The sequence below is a fragment of the Lissotriton vulgaris genome, chromosome 6 (assembly GCF_964263255.1).
Source record: "Lissotriton vulgaris chromosome 6, aLisVul1.2, whole genome shotgun sequence".
Lineage (NCBI taxonomy): Eukaryota > Metazoa > Chordata > Amphibia > Caudata > Salamandridae > Lissotriton > Lissotriton vulgaris.
Window position 1 is genome coordinate 287,095,625 of NC_141694.1, and position 19,187 is coordinate 287,114,811.

Below are 19,187 nucleotides of genomic sequence, written 5' to 3' on the forward strand. Positions count from 1 at the left end.
TCCTTTCCTCTGGTCCCACTGGTCCTCCAAGCACTCCTGCAGAGGTCTCATGTGTAGCCGTGCGTGAGGAGTGAGGAAGATACAAGAGGCCATTGACCCCAGTAGAGAAGACACCGTCCTCACTGTTGTAGATGGAGCGGTCATAAGAGCCTGAGCCTTCCAAAGGATCGATCGCCGTCGCTCCTCCGAAGGAGAAACGCTTGTTGACAGCGTATTGATGGTGGCTCCCGAGTATTGAATGCACTGGACCGGGATCGGGACAGACTTGGACATGTTGATGTGCAACCCCAACTTGTTCAAGAGAACGAATGTCTGCCGGAAGTCTGCCTGAGCTTCCAAGAAGGAGGAGGCCTTGATCAACCAATCGTCCAGGTACGGGTACACAAACACCCTGTTCTTCCTGAGGTGTGCCGCTACCACTGCCATGCACTTTGAGAAAGTCCTGGGCGCAGATTTCAGCCCGAAGGGCAGTACTGTGTATTGATAGTGGTTGGTGCCGACTTGAAATCGCAGAAACTTCCTGTGTTTGCACGCGATGGGCACGTGGAAGTAAGCATCCTGTAGGTCTATGGCACAAAGCCAGTCCCCCCGTTGCAACTGAGGATAAATCTGATGCAACGACAGCATGCGAAACTTTTCTCTGCGAATCCACTTGTTTGCCTGCCGCAAGTCCAGAATGGGCCTGAACTCGTTCGTGTCCTTCTTGCGAACCAGAATGAACCGGGAGTACAGACCTCTTCCTCTTTGAGACAGAGGTACGTCTTCTATCGCCCTTTTCCTTAACAGGATATCGGCCTCCTCCTGGAGTTCGCGTAGTTGATACTGCGAGCTGACCGGAGGGATCGCTGGAGGAGGGCTGATGAACCGAAGACTGTATCCATTGCAAACAATATTCAGCACCCACTTGTCCGGAGTAATTTTTCTCCACTCTGCCAGAAAAAATTGAACGCTTCCCCCCCCACCGGAGCGGGTAACGGATGAAGGGGAAGTAACCGCTCAGGGTCGAGACCCGGCCGGGCCCTTGTTCGCGGTAGAGGACTTCTGTCCTCCCCTACCCTTTTGCCGTTTTTGGAAGGGTCTACGGAACTGCTTCTGTTGTTGCTGCTGCTGGTGTCCCGAAGACTGACCCCGTCCTCTTCCTTGTCCACCGAACCGCCTCTGGAACGGTCGGTAGGTTTTCTTTTCTTTAGGCTTCTCCAAGCCCACAGCCGTAAGGGTCTCCGCCTCCGCCTTCATGCGGGCCATCTCATCATCCGCGTGTTTACCGAAGAGGGTCTCCCCGGAAAACAGCAGATTGGCCACCCGCTGCTGGGCCTCTGGCTTGAGGGACGTAAGCCTTAGCCAGGCATGCCGCCGCTGATTGATTCCATGGCAGTAGCCATGTGCAGCCAACAGGGAGGAGTCCGCCGCCGCACTGATCACCTGGTTTGACACCAGCATCCCTTCCTTGAGGATCTCCTGGAAGTCCTCCCGCTTATCTCTCGGTAGCAGTTCCACGAACTGTTGCAGGGAGTCCCACAGCACCCGGTCGTAACGGCCCAGCAGAGCCGTATCGCTGGCAGCCTTCAAGGCTGAGGAAGCAGTCCCACGCGCTTTCCTGCCCGCCGAGTCGATCCATCGACTCTCCTTATCTGGCGGCACTGTGGATGACGGGGAGGTAGAATGCAATTTCCTGGCCGCCGTCACTATCACTGAGTCCGGCACTGGATCCACTCTCAGAAAGGCAGGGTCCGAATCCGGGGCCCTGTACTTCTTCAAAAGCCGGGACGGAGCGACCTTCACCAGCGCAGGCGTGAGGAACAGCTCCTCCGCAGGTTCCTTCAATTCAGGCATCAGAGGCAGAAGAGGGCGAGACAAGTGCTTTTTGTGAAGCGTCTCGAATATCACGGACGTCATGGGTGTTGGAGCCGTCACTGTGATCCCCAGCTTCGCAGCCCCCCTCAAGAGAACCTCCTGGAACGTGGCAATGTCATCCACTGGAGAAATCCTGGTCTCAGGAGAGTCCGATAAGGTCGGTGAGTAGGAATGGGTCCTGTAAGAGTCCGTGCGGGAGCTAGACCCCCACCTCCTATGGCGACGCCTTGATCTGGTGGAGGATCTATGACGACTCCTCGATCTACCTCTCCGCCCGGAGCGTGAACCGGACCTCCTCGGCCGAGGACGATCAACCGGATCCACCGGAGCGGGTGACTTGGGTTTGGACGGAGCCTTCAGCTTAGGCGTTCCCTTGGGCGGCGTCGGAAACTTAGGTAATGATGTCGACCTTGGTGGAACCGGAGGTGGCTTCTCAGGCAACCCTGGCCCGGGTGGCGGGGGAGGCAACGGAGGCGGAGTAGGCGTCCTCGGAGGGGGACCCCTCGGTAACGGAGGAGGGGGAGTCACCTTCCCCGAAGGGGTATACACCTCGGAATACACCGAGCGCGGAGAACCCCCTTCTCCTCCAGCCTGGGACGTAGGCGAACCACCCACGGCGTCAGGCCTCCTTCCACCACTCTTCGGCATCGAAGAACGGCGACCATACGGCGAGCTTCGACCCCTGGACGTCGAGCGTCTCTTCCTCGGCGTCGAACGCCTTCTGCGCCTCGACGGCGACCGTCTGTGCCTCGACGGCGACCTTTTGCCCCTCGACGGCGATCCTCGGCGCCTCGACGGCGACCTCCCGTGCCTCGACGGCGTCCTCCCGTGCCTCGACGGCGACCTCCCGTGCCTCGACGGCGACCTCCCGTGCCTCGACGGCGACCTCCCGTGCCTCGACGGCGACCTGGGTCTCGACGGCGACCTCGACAGCGAGGACCTCGAAGACGACGTCCGCCTCCTCTTGGCAGACGGCGAGCGGCAGTATCGCCTCGACGACGAGGACGACGATGAAACAGTCACCGGTGACTTCGAAGGTCTAGTGATATCCCTCGAAGCCGAGCGTCGACGTCGTTTCGACTCCGACGATGGGGAACAGACCGCAGTCATTCCTCTCGACACCGTAGTGGGCGCAATGGACCCAGGTGGAGAATGGTGACGTTTGCTGGTCTTCCTGCCCCTGGGGAGCCCCCCAGTGGCCTCAGCATGGGCAGAAGGAGCCCCTTCAGACCCACCTTTTGCCTTCGGTCTTCTTTCTTCGAGACCCTGAAGTCTGATTTTCTTCCTTTCCCTCAGGGTTTTTCCAGAGAAGCCTTGGCAGATGACACACTCCTCTGGAACATGAGAAGCTGGAAGGCAGAGGATACACACCTCATGGTGATCCGACCTGGCCTTTTTAGGTTTTGCCTCGCCAAAAAGATGCGCTCTGCGCATCTTTTTCGCGCAGGCGAAAACCTGATGAGAACTGTAGTGTGCTTTGGGTCGGCCCTCGTCATTCATTGGCTGGCTCCGTAAATGGAGCCTAGCCATTGGACGAGGGGCCTGTCCGTCAATGCCGGACCAGACACGGGGGCGTTCCCGACATTCTTTGGCTTTTGCCGACGTCACGCGACGTCAGGCGAAAGCCGGGAACGCCCCCGATTCTGGTCCGGCATTGCCGGCACCCGCCTTCCTGCTCCGGCCGTCTTCTGCGTCTCTCCTCCCCCTTTCCCGCCCCCTCCCGCTTGTTGTTATTCTCTGCTTGAGTGCTATGTACCTGCACCCAGCGCAAGATTGCTTGTTGCTTGCCTGACCTCTCGAAAGCCATCGAGCTGAAACCCGACTTCCTGGCTGTAAGTTTTTCATGTGCTCAAATGTCCTGCCGTGAGTCAGTTGTGTGTCATCATTCCTAAAAACGACAGTCTACGAACCTTAACACCATGGGTTAAACGGAACCTTTGGGCGCGGCTGGGGATGTGTACAAACGATGGCTGCTCCCATAGACCCTGGTCGTTTTACTCGCAGACATCTGCTCCGTGCGCCTACAAGTCCATTCTTTCTAAATACCGGTACCCGTCTCTGTTCCTATAGGCCCGATTTGATGCACTTGCAAATGCCTGTTCCGTGCGCCTAGAAGTACATTCCTTTCAGGGACAGATACTCCAAAAACCCTGTTATCTTGACTGGTGGACGCCCACTATCCTCTACCTCGAAGTCAGTCCCTTCGAGGCACTTGTATAAGGTCCATGCTTCTGTAGAGAGTCCTACTTATACTGACAGACACCTCTTCCGAGCGCCACGAAGTCCATCCCTTTAGGTCTGCTCCCATAGACTTTTCCAGCTGCGCTCGCAGACACCTGCTGCGCGCGCCTCACTTCCTTACGGTGCCTTCACGGCACTATAATATCCTGACCAGTCCGCAGCCTTTTTTTTAGCCGGATCACACCCCCGCCCCCCCCCCCCCCACCTCACTCCGGAACGCTCTAAACCCCTGCGCTCACCCTTCTAACCCCAGAATGCCTAAATCCCCTCTCTTACCTATACCAGTCCAGCTGCACCCGCTCACTCTCGCTCCTGTAGCGCCCAGAAGCCTCTCGATTTCTTGAACCGTTTAATGCCACTTGATCACCCTCCAGCCGCAAAGCCTCATGCTCCTCTAACTTGCACCAGTCCAGTCTCAACTGCTTACCAACAACCGGCAGCGCCTGGAAGCCCCTCGCTTCGCTTACCTGGACCAGTCCACCTCCTACGTGTTCACAGTCCTGTCCATCCCCAGCGGCTCGATCTCCTACCCGAACCAGTCCCGTTCCTCTCCCGCTCACCCACCACCTGTAGTACATGTAAGACACTCACCCGCGCCCCCACCCCAGCCGCAGCGCCTAGAAGCCCCTCGCTTCGCTTACCTGTCCCAGTCTAGTCCCGCTTCCTGACAGTCCATCCCCAACGCCTCGAGCTCATCTTACCCGCACAAATCCCGTTCCTCTCCCGCTCACCCATCCGCTGCAGTCCCTGGAAGACATTCTCCAGCGTCGCATTCCACCCACAGCGCCTAGAAGCCCCTCGCTTCTCTTACTTGTCCCAGTCCAGTCCCACTTGCTCACAGTCATCCCCAACGCCTCGAGCTCCTCTAACCCGCACCATCCCGTTCCTCCCCCGCTCACCCACCCCAACACCTGCAGTCCCTGGAAGATCTGTCCACACTCTGAGATCAGCTCTGTCCACAGTCGGCCTCCGAGGTCAGCTCTGTCCTCACTCCTCCACCTTGCTGAGCTCTGTCCACTGCTGAAAGCGGGGCGCGCGTTGTCCACCCTTCGCCAGTGGATCTGTCCTGTGCACTCCTCTGGGATCCGGTGGTACAGTCCTCCGCCCCTCCGTGTAAAGTTGGATGTGTCTTTGCTCTCGGTCGCAGATCTTTTGGCCACGCCCCTTTCCCACGTGCTCCGTGGATGCCTCACTGGTGTCTGTTCGGATCTGGTCGTGATTGGGTCTCGCTGTGATCTGGGACCAGTTGTTTCTTTCTTTCTACGCCGTGATCCGTCGCTCCCGATGTCCTGCTCGCTGTCCTTTCGATGCTATCCTATTGGGATCCGGCTCCCGTCAGCATTTTCATTTGGATCAATTATCCTACTCCGCTGGGATCTGTTCCTCCACCCTTGTTCAGTTCAAATATATTTCTCTTTTTCCTATAAGATCTATTCCTCTTACTCCGCTGTGGTCTGTCCCTCTTATTCCCCCGTGGGATCTGTTGCTCTCACACCACAGGGATCAGCCCCACCCCCTCTTCTTCCAGTGGGATCTGTCAGGGTGCTCCTTGCTTCGCCCGTTACTTCTTCGGACCTGTGGGTGTCTGTGCTGCCAGGGTCTGTGTAAGTCACGCCAAGGGTCCTCCTGTCGCCTAGAAGCCCCCGCAAGGTTTGCAGCGCTCAGGGAGGCGTTTCCTTCCCTCCTTTTGAAGTTGCCGTTCGCATTGAATCCCGGCTGCACTCTCTGCGCTCCGGTGGCAGGGAAGGTAGTGCGAGGCTGGATCGGACCCAGAGTGTGAGCCGGGGTGCGGGGACAGCAGCGCACGTGCCGGCAGCACTCAGAAGTGACATCCACAGGACTTATACTCAAAATACTGACGAGCACTGGCTGAGCAGTGGACCCCCGAGGCAGGTGTGTCTCAAAAGCTGGTGCCTCCTTCCTTGTCTTGTGCGCACCGCACTGACACTGCAGGGTGTGTCCTTGCTAAGGTGCAGTGCAGCTAATCTGTGAGGAGCCTGCTGCCACTCTCACCTCTGCAGCAGAGCCTCGGCTTGCAGTGTGTGTGTAAGGGCAGTGTGGGAGCTCAAGGTATGTGCGGATGGACCTCACACCCCGCAGCAAGTGTTGGCAGTGTGCGTCATTGTGGAGAGAAAGGAATTGCACAGGAGCTGGTGGTGTTCGTATGGGGCGTACCCCTACTGCCCGAGTGTGTGGAAGGGAGAGTGTGAGGGCGGACAGTGTGTGATGAGACCGCACAGCTGCAGGCGCTGGACGTCTGTGTGTGGATGTGCGTGGAGTACAGTGTGTGGGGGCAGGCAGGGCACGTGCTGAGACACTTCTGTAGGAGGTGGCGGTGTGTGACTGTGCAGGGGGAGGGGAGGGCTGCCAGTGTGCGTGACGTTGCGTGGGAGGTGCGTGACAGAGTGGTGAGAGCGGGCAGGGTGCGTGCTGACTGTCCAGCGGACACCTCCTCAGTCTCCACAGACACCCCCTCAGATTCTGCAGACACCTCCTCAGTCTCCGCAGAGCCTCCTTAGTGACATTTCTGGTAACAAACTAGGAAAAAACAGTTTGACAGAAATGCATCTTCTCCGTTAGGGATTCCAGGACCAACACTTGGGTGTCTGTGGGTGATGCCCCGTGTTGCCATTCTCTTGCTAAGCGTGGTGGTTGTGTACTGCTTTAAGCTTGGCGCATGCAGGAAGTAAGGCACTTTGTGGTGTGTATGTAGTTTGAGGGCAGAGAGTTGTAATATACCTTGCGTGCAACATCTAACTGGCTCCAGAATGCTCTCTCCCCTGACCTTCGGTGTACCGTGAAGGGCCGGCACGAACTGGACCTCTAAGTTCCCCTCTAGTCACGCTCCCGCCATTGCTTGTTTCGACCTTTTAAAATGTGGCATCGATGATGCACTTAGCACGATCGCCGTGAGCGGCAGCGCCTGGGGCCTTAGTCCTTATGACGTTTATTTGTCGAGGTGAATATAAAAATATTGTCTTTGGAGTTTTTTGCTTTCGGCGCGAGTTACCTCCATCAGTCAGGCGGTACATGAAAGACCCAGGCATATTTGCCATGGTGTGGACAGGGTTGCCCAAAAGCTTAGCGATGCTGGACGCCCCTCCCCTTTCCGATTTCCCGGCTTGGAGTTAAAACCTTGTTGGCGGCCGACCCTCCCCCACTTAATGCTGGACATGCCGTGCGTTCTGGCCAGATCCCTTCACTGTTGCTCCTTTTTACTTCAAAAACATATGCATCCCAATCCCCTTAAACAGCCTTTTTTGCATTTTCGTATTTTTGTCTAGGAGTAGACCCCACCCCACCGTGACTTGCTACCACCTCTGCGTGCTCCCGACCCCCCAACCCCCCTCCACCCCTGTATTCCTTCACTTTCCTTGCACCCCCGCAGTCCGGGACACCCTCACCCCACCGGCGCACACCCTGCCCCCATCCCCCCATGTCCTTCAGACATCTGAGCCCCCAGCTCCAAGCATAGCCCCCCGTCTTGTCACGCCACATCCTCTGCTCCTGAGCCCCAGCCCCGTCTCCGCAACCCTCAACGAGCCTCTAACCATTCGCCAGAGCCCCCCCTTTTCCGACCACCCGTTAATGTCAGCAACAGAAAACCTGTAAATTGGACTGCAGTCTAGATTAGAAGTGGATGCTACAAACTGGCCGAATACAATATACTAACTGAGAATGTGTGGCATGCTAGTGAAAATCAAATAAAGAAAACATAACACAGCGTGCTAACCGAAATGCACTATTCTGTAGTTTTGTCAAAAAACAAGTGTTGCGAGTAGCCAACTCAAAGGTATGCTTTCTTTGAAATCTAAAGGAACTAAGGAAAAATGCCCTCAGTTTTGTAAAGCGCCGACTTTCATCTTGCAATCACGTAGTAAATAAAGTCAGTTACTAACGGCAGCCCGCGTTGAACACCATCCGACATGTGAAGGGTATAGAGTGAACGGTCCTAGGTAGTTTACTAATTCGGAAGCAGTTTCGTTCAACTTGCAGAAAGTCGCGTTGTATTTCACCAGCACATCCAGGTTACACATAGGGTGCACACGCCCTCCGTACATGCCTTTCTTACACTGCTAACTCTGAAGTGATCCTTTGGACTTCACACAATCTGATCTGTCATGTGCACTTTCGTTGTACTATATATAAAGTATTCTGGTACCCAATCTTTTCCTTAACTGAGAACGTAATTTGTGCACTCCTCCACCCATCTCCTGCCATCCTGTCTCCCTCCGTTCCCAGCATGCCCACCCCGAAATGCAAACGTACTCCTCCGCATTACTCTTGCCACTGTCCTAACCGCCGCCAATACACCCTTCCTGAAAACCATTCTTCGGACTTTAATTTGTTGTTCATTGCGCTCTCACTGCCGGGAGGAGGAGTGGGATCTTGGGTGGTAAATAAAAAAAATATTGCACCAATTAATCCGGAAGCATTGTTTGGAGGGTACGTGTAAAAATACTGTAAAACGTAAGATTAAAGTCGGATGCGGTTTCCGATAGTAATGACTCATTGTAGCAAGCCGACTAGCAATCGTGATGGGCGTGTGAGGCCATTGAAAAGGAGCGCTGCATTTACTTCCGCCTTAGTAACACGTTGGACGGTGACGTCTTCTTAAAGCCCCAGCCATGTACTGGTGTCCATCCCCGTTGTATTGAAAAACGTGTTGCTATAGCTCGTCAAGTTTACTGTGTATGAAGTGGCATGTTTTCGATGTGTTATGTCTTAAATCACTTTTAAATGCTCGAACTCCGTCCAGATCGTGGGTTCTGGTAGCAAGGTGAATGTAATGCATTTTGGTCCAGTAGCCCCAGCACCATTTTGGTCACTTTGTATCACATCTTAATGCCAAACAATACCAGGCGCACACACGGAGCATGCGTAATAACACATTATAATCTTACACATGACGTGTCATTTTGACAAAATTACTCATTTTAAGTACCTTATACTTGGGGGGGCTTTGTGTGGCTGTGTGTGTGGGGGGCTTTGTGTGGCTGTGTGTGTGGGGGGCTTTGTGTGGCTGTGTGTGTGGGGGGCTCTGTGTGGCTGTGTGTGTGGGGGGCTCTGTGTGGCTGTGTGTGTGGGGGGCTCTGTGTGGCTGTGTGTGTGGGGGGCTCTGTGTGGCTGTGTGTGTGGGGGGCTCTGTGTGTGTTTGGGGGGGGCCTCTCCGTGGGTGTTTGTGTGTGTCATTTGCGAGATAAAGCTAGTGGCATTGTAAATGACAATGCCATTTATTTATGTTAAAAAAAACATAAATAAAAATAATGTCAAGAGCAATGCCAATAGCTCTAACTTTAACAAAGGCAAAACCATTGCATTGTAAATGCTTGTTCCTGGAGCACTCCGGGTATTTGTTGAATAATGCAGGCATAATTAACAAAACAGAGTGAGAAAACCAAGGAGAAAAGGCCCACAGCACAATAAAGTACTAATTCTGTGAAAAAATAGTGAAAAAACACCAAATAAGTCCCAAAAGGGAGAGCTCAATGCTCCAGGGTCCTGCTAGCAGGAGCCGGAAAAAATAACTGAAAGTAAGAGGGACCTGCAGGGCATTCTGGGATACTGTGAAGTTCTGGAAAGTTCTCTTAAAAAGGCACAGTATCCTGTTTTGAGCCACATAATGGCAGCCTATGGGGCTTGTCTGTCCATGTCTTCCTCTCTATCATTCCAGAGGGGTTTTTGCTGAAAACAAGGGAAATCTGGACAGGCTTTGCTGTTTTGTGGATTTTTGGTGGAATTTCTAGTTGAAGTACTGGACAGTGAAGCCTGTTTATAGGCTGCATTATATGTCTATAAATTCTCTCTTCAATGTCTGTGCAGTTCTGCATTTTTTCGACACTTTAAGAGATTATTTTTGATTGCTCCGGGGTCCACGCACATGGGCAGGACTATTCACTAGATTATGACTATACACAGAGATCCCCTACTACAGAACTAGGTATTTTGCCCAAACTGCACTAGGTAGACAATGCCAGCAGACTTGGCTTAAGCAGAAGATGTTGCTTGGCAGATGCTGAGGATTTGGTCAAATGTGGTATTGAAACATTGAATTGCTATATTTTAGAAAAAAGTCAATACAGTCAATTAATGCAGTGTTCCATAGCCAATTAGCCAACAGACAAAACATCCATCATACAGAAATGTACCAGACTAAGACTTTTGCTTGTCAATTTTACAGTAGATCCATTCCCCAAAGGAGGGGAGGTTAAAAAATGTCGATAGCACACAGAGGTTAAGGTATATACTGTGCTGTGAGCGATTAAGAACACGAAGGTTAGGGCACAGTGCGTTTTCGGCTTCCTGCCACTCCATTGTATTCAAATGAGTTTCCAAACAATACAATGTACAAATATTTGTTTTGGCTGCAAACTGATAGACAAGGAAACTGTTGTGAACACCTGTTCTTTGAAATAGGAAACTGCCTCAAAGAAAGTTTGTGGTTGCTCTGTTCTAGATGAATATTTGCAAATAAAAAGTCCATTTAGTCAGTAAGCCCCAGCTCCATAGTAATCAATAGAGAGATTATCACAGAGGTTTCAAACACTAATGTTTGCAAAATTATTTCAATAAGTTTAACTTCATGCAGGCTTTGCTGGGTTACCAACTAAATCCAATTAGTGGCTAAACAAAAGGGGCGGTGAAAAAAGTATGGGATTTATAAATTCCTTACATTCAACATATAAAAACTTACCAAATGCAGAGCCTCTGTCATATGGATTCATCTGCCACTTATTCAGCACTGAAAAGAACAAATATAGTGTCAGGGACAACTGATGGCAGTAAGATTGCATAGAAGACATTTGCTGCATACCGAAAATAAAAAGAAATGTCTGGCCAGACGTACTTTAAAACAGAGATATCAGCTGTCTTGCTCATTCCTAGTCAATGACTTAGCTGCAGTGGTGGCTGGTGAGGTTTGAAAGTGGTGAGGCGTAAACTTTCTGTGGGAGAGCACCGTGGCGCTCGAGCGTAGCGAGTGCGCCTGAACAATTAAAGGGGTGTTTGGGGGGGGATGATAACCCTGAGAAAATGTTGAAAAATGAGTGGGCAAATGGTGCATTTTCAAGCAACTTTGAGAAGCAAGAAGATTAATAAAGCAATTGTGAAAGTGCAGTTATTACAATAACATGGTAGCTGCTTGTCCTGGTTAAATCAGACGGATACCTTACCAAACCAGACTGAAAGCACCTGAGACCAACTATTTACCAGAAAATAAATTTATTAAGGCAGTGCAACACCCCAAACACCCCCTGAAGCTACGCCCCTGCCAACCTAGGGAAACAAACTGATGAATATGGAACTTGCATGGGTAACTGGATTTGCTGCAAATGTTTTTAGAAACAGCAGGTTCCAATAAATACAACATAATAACATAGTGTAGAAACTTTCATACCACTGCAACATGTGCACAAAATGTATTTTGGAGTAACAGACTTCTTCCATATGTGCAAATGATGGAAGCTGATTTTTCCACATGCTTTGAGATACTTCTCCTATAAATCACTAGTGGAAAACGATAGTGGACCAATTTAGCGCTCACCAACAGATTGAACGTCCACACAACAGAAACCTTCCTATTTTGCCTGATGCACAGACCTAAGACGGCTAGAGTATGATTTGTTGACTTGGCTCTGCTACTATCTAAGAGACAGATTGTCTTGTCCTGGATGTAAATGCCCTGCTCATTTCAAACAAGGAATAGAGAGCTCCTTATGTGCGCAGAAGCTGAATATGGGTTCAGCCACTATGCGCAAACTAATTACATTTCCACCTTTATCTGCTCTTTTAAAAGGTGAATTTGCAAAATGTATTACACCTTTTAATGCCAACCATTCACATATTCACATTGTAGTTATTTATTCACTTAAGACTGGTATGTTCAAATGATTCTCACAAAAATATACATTATTTCCAGATATTTTTGACCGATTTTGAATCGGTGATATTAGAGATAAACTTTGATTTGACTGACACTCGCAAGGCAGACTGAAGGCCCACGCCTCAGAGGCATTGGGTCCAATTACACCATGCCCACATAGAAAGTGGTGAGTAAGAGGCGATTTCTCCTTACTGCACTGCCTCCCTTCAGAATCATGGAGTGACAGTTGGTGCAGAGCGGGCCCACTATATCAGTGAGAACTGAGTACATGTTGCCCCCTATGAACCCAGTGGAGCAGGATGGCCTGGACAGGGGGCTTTGGGGTGACGTCACACACCGAGCCTCACCTGTACTCCAATCATTCTTCGGTGCCCTGTGGCTGTGGAGGCTCCCACCCCAGCTCTCAAAGTCTCTCGTTGTTAAGGTGTTTGAAATGGGAAACTTAAGTGGAGCATTTTTGAAAGTTGGGCATCCTGATCCCGGCTTAATCCATTCCAGAGGTGCCACTGCGCTCCGATGCTCAGCGCACTGCTCGCCACCAGGGCCTGTGGCCTGCTGCTGCGTTGCTATCAAGTTTCACCCCTCACTTACTCATCACGCTTACGCTATCCAGCGCCAAGAGATCATTATTTTATTCCGATCGGCGATGGATCCTAGCCAGTCTGCCTGTCTGAGAGCCCCTGGCCATTATTACGGCGATGACTGTGTTGCGACACAGAAAGTTAAGACTCTGAGCAGAACAAGAACAGACTGCCGAGCCGAGTGACTTTCATTTTCAGTTTTTCAAATTCAGACAAGTAGACACACAGCAGCACTCAGACCGCCTTAATAATGGCCAGGCCAGAGAAGACAAGGGCCGGGCCACACAAGTCAGTGACTGCCATGAGTCAGTCAACTGCTGCCTGCTGGTCAGTTGCACCTGCAACAACAAATATTTATATTTTATATGTGTACATAACAAATAGCGCTGCGCAGGTTCGTGTAGACTCATACTCACAGTGACTCACTCACTACTGTTGAGTGTGTGTGTCGCAGTACTGATACTCGTGTGTCAGATGTCACCGATCTGCGTTTTGCAATTGCGACTGCTGACGATGATGAAGATGGCAGTGGCACCTGGCTGGCCTGGCACGCACTGCTCAGCTCAGCAGCAGGGCTTCCAAGTTCCACTGGTGGTATGTAGTAGGGAGACAAGCCTCTCCAGCCGGGGCAACGAGCGAGGTCAGACAGAGCTCGAGTGGCTGACTCTCACTCGCTCAGTCTGTGCAAATGAAATGGATGGCACGTCCTGATGTATGCACGGAGGGGGAGCACCCGGAGGAGCAGAGAAAGGGGCTGATGGCCATGACCAATCACTGCACGGCACTGCTAAGCAGCGCCTGGATTGATTTGCCAGGGGCAGGAGACCTCAACGCTCCTTAGGAGGCCGTGGGGCTGTGGCTACGACCCACCCCCTCCAAGTGTATAGGGAGAGTGCAAAGACCAGTAAGCCTGCGCCTGTCAGGCTGGCCAGTGAAAGGCACCTTGCCAACCCGACATGCGCATTTTTGCTGCACTGTCAGACCGGCATGGCGCAAGCCGAGTTGCTCCGAGTCCCAACAACTCCCCCCCTCGCCCCGTGAGTGACATCATCATGGTAGCATGCCCGCGGCGCGTCTGAGTCACAGAGTGAGAGCAGGCTAAAATGTAATCGTAAAACCAGTACTTAGTGTGTGGACCCCTGGGGGAAAAATAATTAGTGGGGCGATGCCCATACAAAGGAATCGCCACTGCTTGAGTAGCTGCTTTATCGCATTAGATCTTTTTCGTATGTTTTCATTTTTTATAAACCCTCAAAAGTACATTTACAAGACAAAACTGCTACCAATCGCATAACATTGAAGGAAAATGCAGCCAATTATCATTAACCTACCTGTAGATCAGAATCATTATCGCTAAACACAAAAATTAATGGACATATCGGCTGGAACATTTAAAAGATAACAAGCCTTAAAGTCCAGAGTAGCAGCCCATACTGGCATTTAAAACCTGCTCCTGTTTTACGGCAGAGATGATGGTGGCCATAATGCTATTACAACGAACGTTCTGCCTCGGCGAGAGCCTATAATAATGGCTGTTATAGCAAACTCCTGTTGGATATAAATCTATTAGAACATTCTAATGCTACCTAACAGTAGGGCTTAATCTTCTCATTAAAAACAAAAGTCCACCTGAAGACAGAGGTTTAAAACCCCCTAGCCTCTGAAGCTGATCTGGCTTGATTCACAGAACTGCTGTGAATGTTTACCAAATAATGTCCACCTGCAGGGTAATGGGGTTAAGTGTCAAACATGCACAGAGCAAGCTGTGAAAGTGGGCAGTCATCAAACCTCTATTTTCCTTGGGCTCTATCAAACTGCTTTTCTCTGGCAGAGCCAAGGGGGATGCAACAGCTAAGAAGAATTTCCCCTTCCTAATTCCGAGGCTCCAATGACACAGTGAGCGCTCTTCCTCAGACTCGCACTACCCAGCACAATCCCATATCATGGCGAGCCTGGAGAAAGGAATAATCACAGGGTGTGGATAAAAAAGAAATTGGAATATTGACAGAAGCATTCCTAGAATCGTAGTGGTAGCACACTGCTGTTCCATTGTCTTCAATGTTAAGGTTCATTATTATTGCCTCCTGTTTTACAATGGCATTCAAATACCAAATGATAAAAAAAAATTACCTAAAACCTCAGAGGTTTTCATTTTATCACAAAAAGGAAGCTTTCTTTATTGGAAAAAGAAATCTGGCGTGTGGGCTTCTGTAATTTGACAAAATGTGCCTAACATGTATATTTGTAAAAAAACGATACAGTTTGGAAATTGCGGCATGAAACCTTTATATTTTTTACATCAGGGAACACCTTGGAAACACTGACTGTGAGACATTACAGGTTTTCCTTCCATGTTCCAAGACTTAAATGTGGTGGTGTAATTTCCTACCCAAATAATGAGGCAAGCGAGTCATAGGTTTGGGTATAGCCCACTGTCAGACCCTGGTCAGGGGTTGGTCAAATGGGTTGAATGGAGAAAAGGGGAGGTAAATGGGGGGGCACTGAGCAAGCAAGGAAGACAGCCTCAGACATGAGGTTTTTGGTCAAAGATTTTCCAGGGCTTGTCCGACTAACGCTCTGTAAACTTTGCCAAGTACAACCCCTTCAACAAGTGGCTCTCAGTGGTAGCGATGGCAGCCCAATCACTGACCGCACAACCCACTGCTTTATTTTGATGAAATTGTGCTTTAATCTACACATTTAAAGAATAGTACTTTGCAGCACATACAAATGCACAATTCTTGTACAGCAGAGACGGCTCACAGAGGTAACGCTGTGGGGCGGTGCGCAGGGTCGGATTGGTATCCCAATTTGGCCCGGGCACTGACGAAAAAATGGACCACATTTGCGGGGCATGGCCCACATTTGCGGGGCATGGCCCACATTCGCGGGGCATGGCCCACATTCGCGGGGCATGGCCCACATTGCGGGGCATGGCCCACATTTGCGGGGCATGGCCCACATTCGCGGCCATGCCCTTTCATGAAACACACAAGGAATGTAAGTTGGAGGATATTGTTCTTGGGAAGGACACAGGGCCAAGGTGACAATGTCCTACAAGCTGAACACCTGAAAATCAGACAGGCCCCTTTCTATTACCAAATTATTCCTCAGCCCTCCAGCGCAGGAGCAACTGAAAAAAGCTGCGAGGCCCCTTTCTCTTAAAAAATTATTGAGCATCTGAAAACAGAGAGCCCCCTTTCTTTTAAAAAAAATTATTCCCCAGCCCTCCAGTGCAGGAGCATCTGAAAACAGCAAGGCCCCAGCTATTTGTAAATTACTCAACCCTCCCCAGCCCTTCACTGCCTCAGGGCAATGGGTGGCAGGAGAGGGGTTAAAGCAAAAACACAGAACTACTTACCCTCCTGAGGCGAAAAGCCGGGAGAGAGCTTTGCAATATTTTAAAACTTTGTGTCACTGTTATTTCTGTGTTTATTCGTTTTATAACTGCACCTGCTTCGATTCCTTGGCACCCCCAGGACCTGCCTTGTGAACCTTGTGTACAGCGGACCTAGCGCTGTCTCAGGAAGGAACCAAACACACACAGTGGCTGCCGCCATTCACGGCGTGCAGCGAGGCCACGCCCACTCCGAGGCCACGCCCCCTGCCCCACTCTCTCCTACAAAAGCATGTGTATTCACCGTACGCGCAGCGGGCGCGCCGTTTGCGCGCCGAAGGCAAGCCCGTCTTCGCCCGTCCTCACCAAGTAATCGCCTCTCGCCAGTCCCCCTGCTTAAAAAACGCAAACGGCACACTGCTATGGGAAAAGTCAACTCTTGGCACTCAATCCGGGTCCACGATGTGACAAACTAGAGGGCTGCTTGGGACAGACCGCCATCAACTGTAAGTCCTGTAACTTACTCATTGCTGAACCAAATCTCCCCATACACAGGGATACTAGTAGGAAGCTGTCCTCGCTGACAATATCTCACCTCAATGTCAGGTCCCTGGTTAAACATCACCCTGAGGTTCACACGCTCCTTATGGAGGACAACCCAGACATACTGTTTCTAAGCGAAACATGGCTCAAAGATGAACTCACCAGTATCCCCAATCTCACGCTACCGGTGGGATTCTCCATGACCTCTATCAATAGAGACTCGAGAGGAGGCGGCATTGCAGCAATATACAGATCGTCATATAACTGTACTTTTGTGAAGGAAAACATTACAGGATGCGAGTGTGCTCGCTTCAAAATTACCACTAGTCCTCACTTTTCCCTATCTGGCCTCCTCATTTATAGACCCCCGGGGCCCACCTCCAAATGTATAGAGGAACTCCTAGAGACAGCCCATACCCTTGTTGCCTGCTCACCTAACTTTACGATCCTGGGGGACTTAAACCTCACCTCCATTTTGACGCCCTCGAGGATCTGACCATTAGTAATCTCCTAGCAGACCTTACGGCGCTACAACTGACCCCTCGCATACTATCCCCCACTCACTCTGCTGGCCATCTACTCGACCCGGTCTTTACCAACATTCCGGAAGTGAAGGCGGACCCCCCTAAACCTATGGGATGGACAGACCACTCTCTGGTCACACTTGTGATTACGACCGCCACTCAGCCCAAAAAAGCGCTGCCCGTCTCCCGCTTTAATCGGCCTTGGCACAAACTCCACAGTACGAACTTCCCTGCCAGTTTAGGTGAACCCAATCTAGATATTGCGAGCGACATCAATATATCATACGCTGCTTTTCAAGAGTGGATTACGAAAGGACTCGACACCATCATACCAGCAAAATGGACTAGAGGACGGAGTACCCCCTCTAATCCATGGTATGATGAGAATTTGAAAAAAATTAGAAAAGAGTGTAAAAAGGCCGAACGCCAGTGGAGGAAAGACTACAGGGACGAGAAGAAAGCATGCTATTTGGCCAAACTCAAGCTATACCACAAAGCCATACGCATGTCTCGAGCCTCTTTTTATGCTAAAGAAATTGAGTCCAGCCCCAACCCCACGAAAACTATTTTCAAACTGGTGTAAAAATTACAAAACGATGGCAACTCGGCCTCATGCATCTCTTCTACGCAACAGTGCGACAATCTGGCCACCTACTTTACAGAAAAAGTGAGAAAGATATATAACACCTTCCCTCATACCCCCTCTGTCTGCACTGGTGTCTCCATTGAGGCTCACAAAGGCTCTAAGCTCACCCTCCTACCGGCTATCTCTCCTGAAAACCTAGCTACTATCTGCAGAAAGGTGAAATCGGGTTCTCCCTCAGACCCCATGAGACCAGCCCACTTTCTAAAAGCGTTGGACTTCTTCCTACCTTCATTGGCCAAACTCCTTAATCTTTCCTTTTCATCAGCCACTGTGCCCACATGCTGGAAACAGGCTAGGGTTACTGCCATAATTAAAAAAACCACTCTAGACCCTGCAAAACCGGAAAATTACATACCAGTTTCACTGCTTCCGTGAGTATCTAAATTAGCTGAAGCGCATGCGAACGCCGTGCTCACTGACCACCTGGCCAAAAACAACATCTTGGACCCCTCCCAACACGGGTTCAGGCCCGGGCTTAGTACGGAGTCCGCCCTTCTGGCCACCACATAACACCTCCGGAGGATTATGGACACCGGCCAGAGTGCTGCGCTGATACTACTCGACCTCAGCGCAGCATTCGACACGGTCTCCCATGATATCCTACTGGGCCGCTTGGAAAGCATTGGGATCAGTGACCTGGCACTGGAATGGTTTTGGTCATTCCTCACGAGCAGATCCTTTCGTGTGTCAGCCCCCCCTTTTATCTCTCAACCCCACGCGATAGGCCAAGGAGTCCCCCAGGGCTCTGCCCTTAGCCCATCCCTTTTTAACATGTATATGCAACCACTTGCGGCAGTGGAAAAGAATGGGACCTCACACTGGTTTCATACGCTGACGATACCCAGCTGGTAATCACCCTCACGGAAGCGCCCTCTGCCACTGCCTCAAAATTTAGGGATGGGTTGGCTGCAGTCGCCAACTGGATGACTGCGAATTGTCTACAACTAAATGCAGGAAAAACAGAGGTGCTACTCCTGGGCAAGAACACTAGCGGTTGGAACAACCATTGGTGGCCCCCTATATTGGGCCCTACCCCCCCTCCGAAATCCCTGGTAAAAAACCTAGGAGTATGGCTGGACTCTGCACTGAATTACCAGTCGCACACAAAAAAAGTGGCAGCCACATGTATTGGGTTGCTGAGAAGCCTTAGCCCCATCTTAGGCTTTTTTGACCCCAAGACAAGGCAGCTCATTGTCCAAGCCACCATCCTTGCCCGGCTGGACTATGCAAACGTCCTCCTACTGGGCGCTAACAAAGCGGAGATATCCAGATTCCAACAGATTCAGAACTCAGCAGCCAGGGCAATTGTAGGCCTGCCCAGAAGATGCTCGGCCAGAGCTACCATACAGAGGCTCCATTGGCTGCCCATGTAAGCTCGCATCCAGTTCAAAGCTCTTACCATCGCCTTTAAAATCCTTAGCAATGATCGGAGAAGTTCGGGGCCATCAGTTCTAACACCTTATACCCCACTACGCAATCTTCGCTCCATGGGCCAACACCTTGTTGTGATCCCCCGCACTAAGCTCAGCCGAATCGGAGATCGCTCCTTCAGAGTAAAGGGAGCAAAATTATGGAACTC

The 19,187-nt window shown here is 51.0% G+C and overlaps 1 protein-coding gene across 1 annotated transcript in view; it reads right to left on the reverse strand.

Moving 5' to 3' along the window:
- Nucleotides 1-19,187, reverse strand: part of DDX1 (DEAD-box helicase 1) — a 344,760-nt gene that overhangs the window by 251,121 nt on the left and 74,452 nt on the right. Inside the window, exon 6 of the mRNA XM_086926316.1 lies at nt 10,790-10,837. Within this exon, the coding sequence (XP_086782442.1) occupies nt 10,790-10,837 (48 nt within the window). The remainder of the gene's footprint in view (nt 1-10,789; nt 10,838-19,187) is intronic.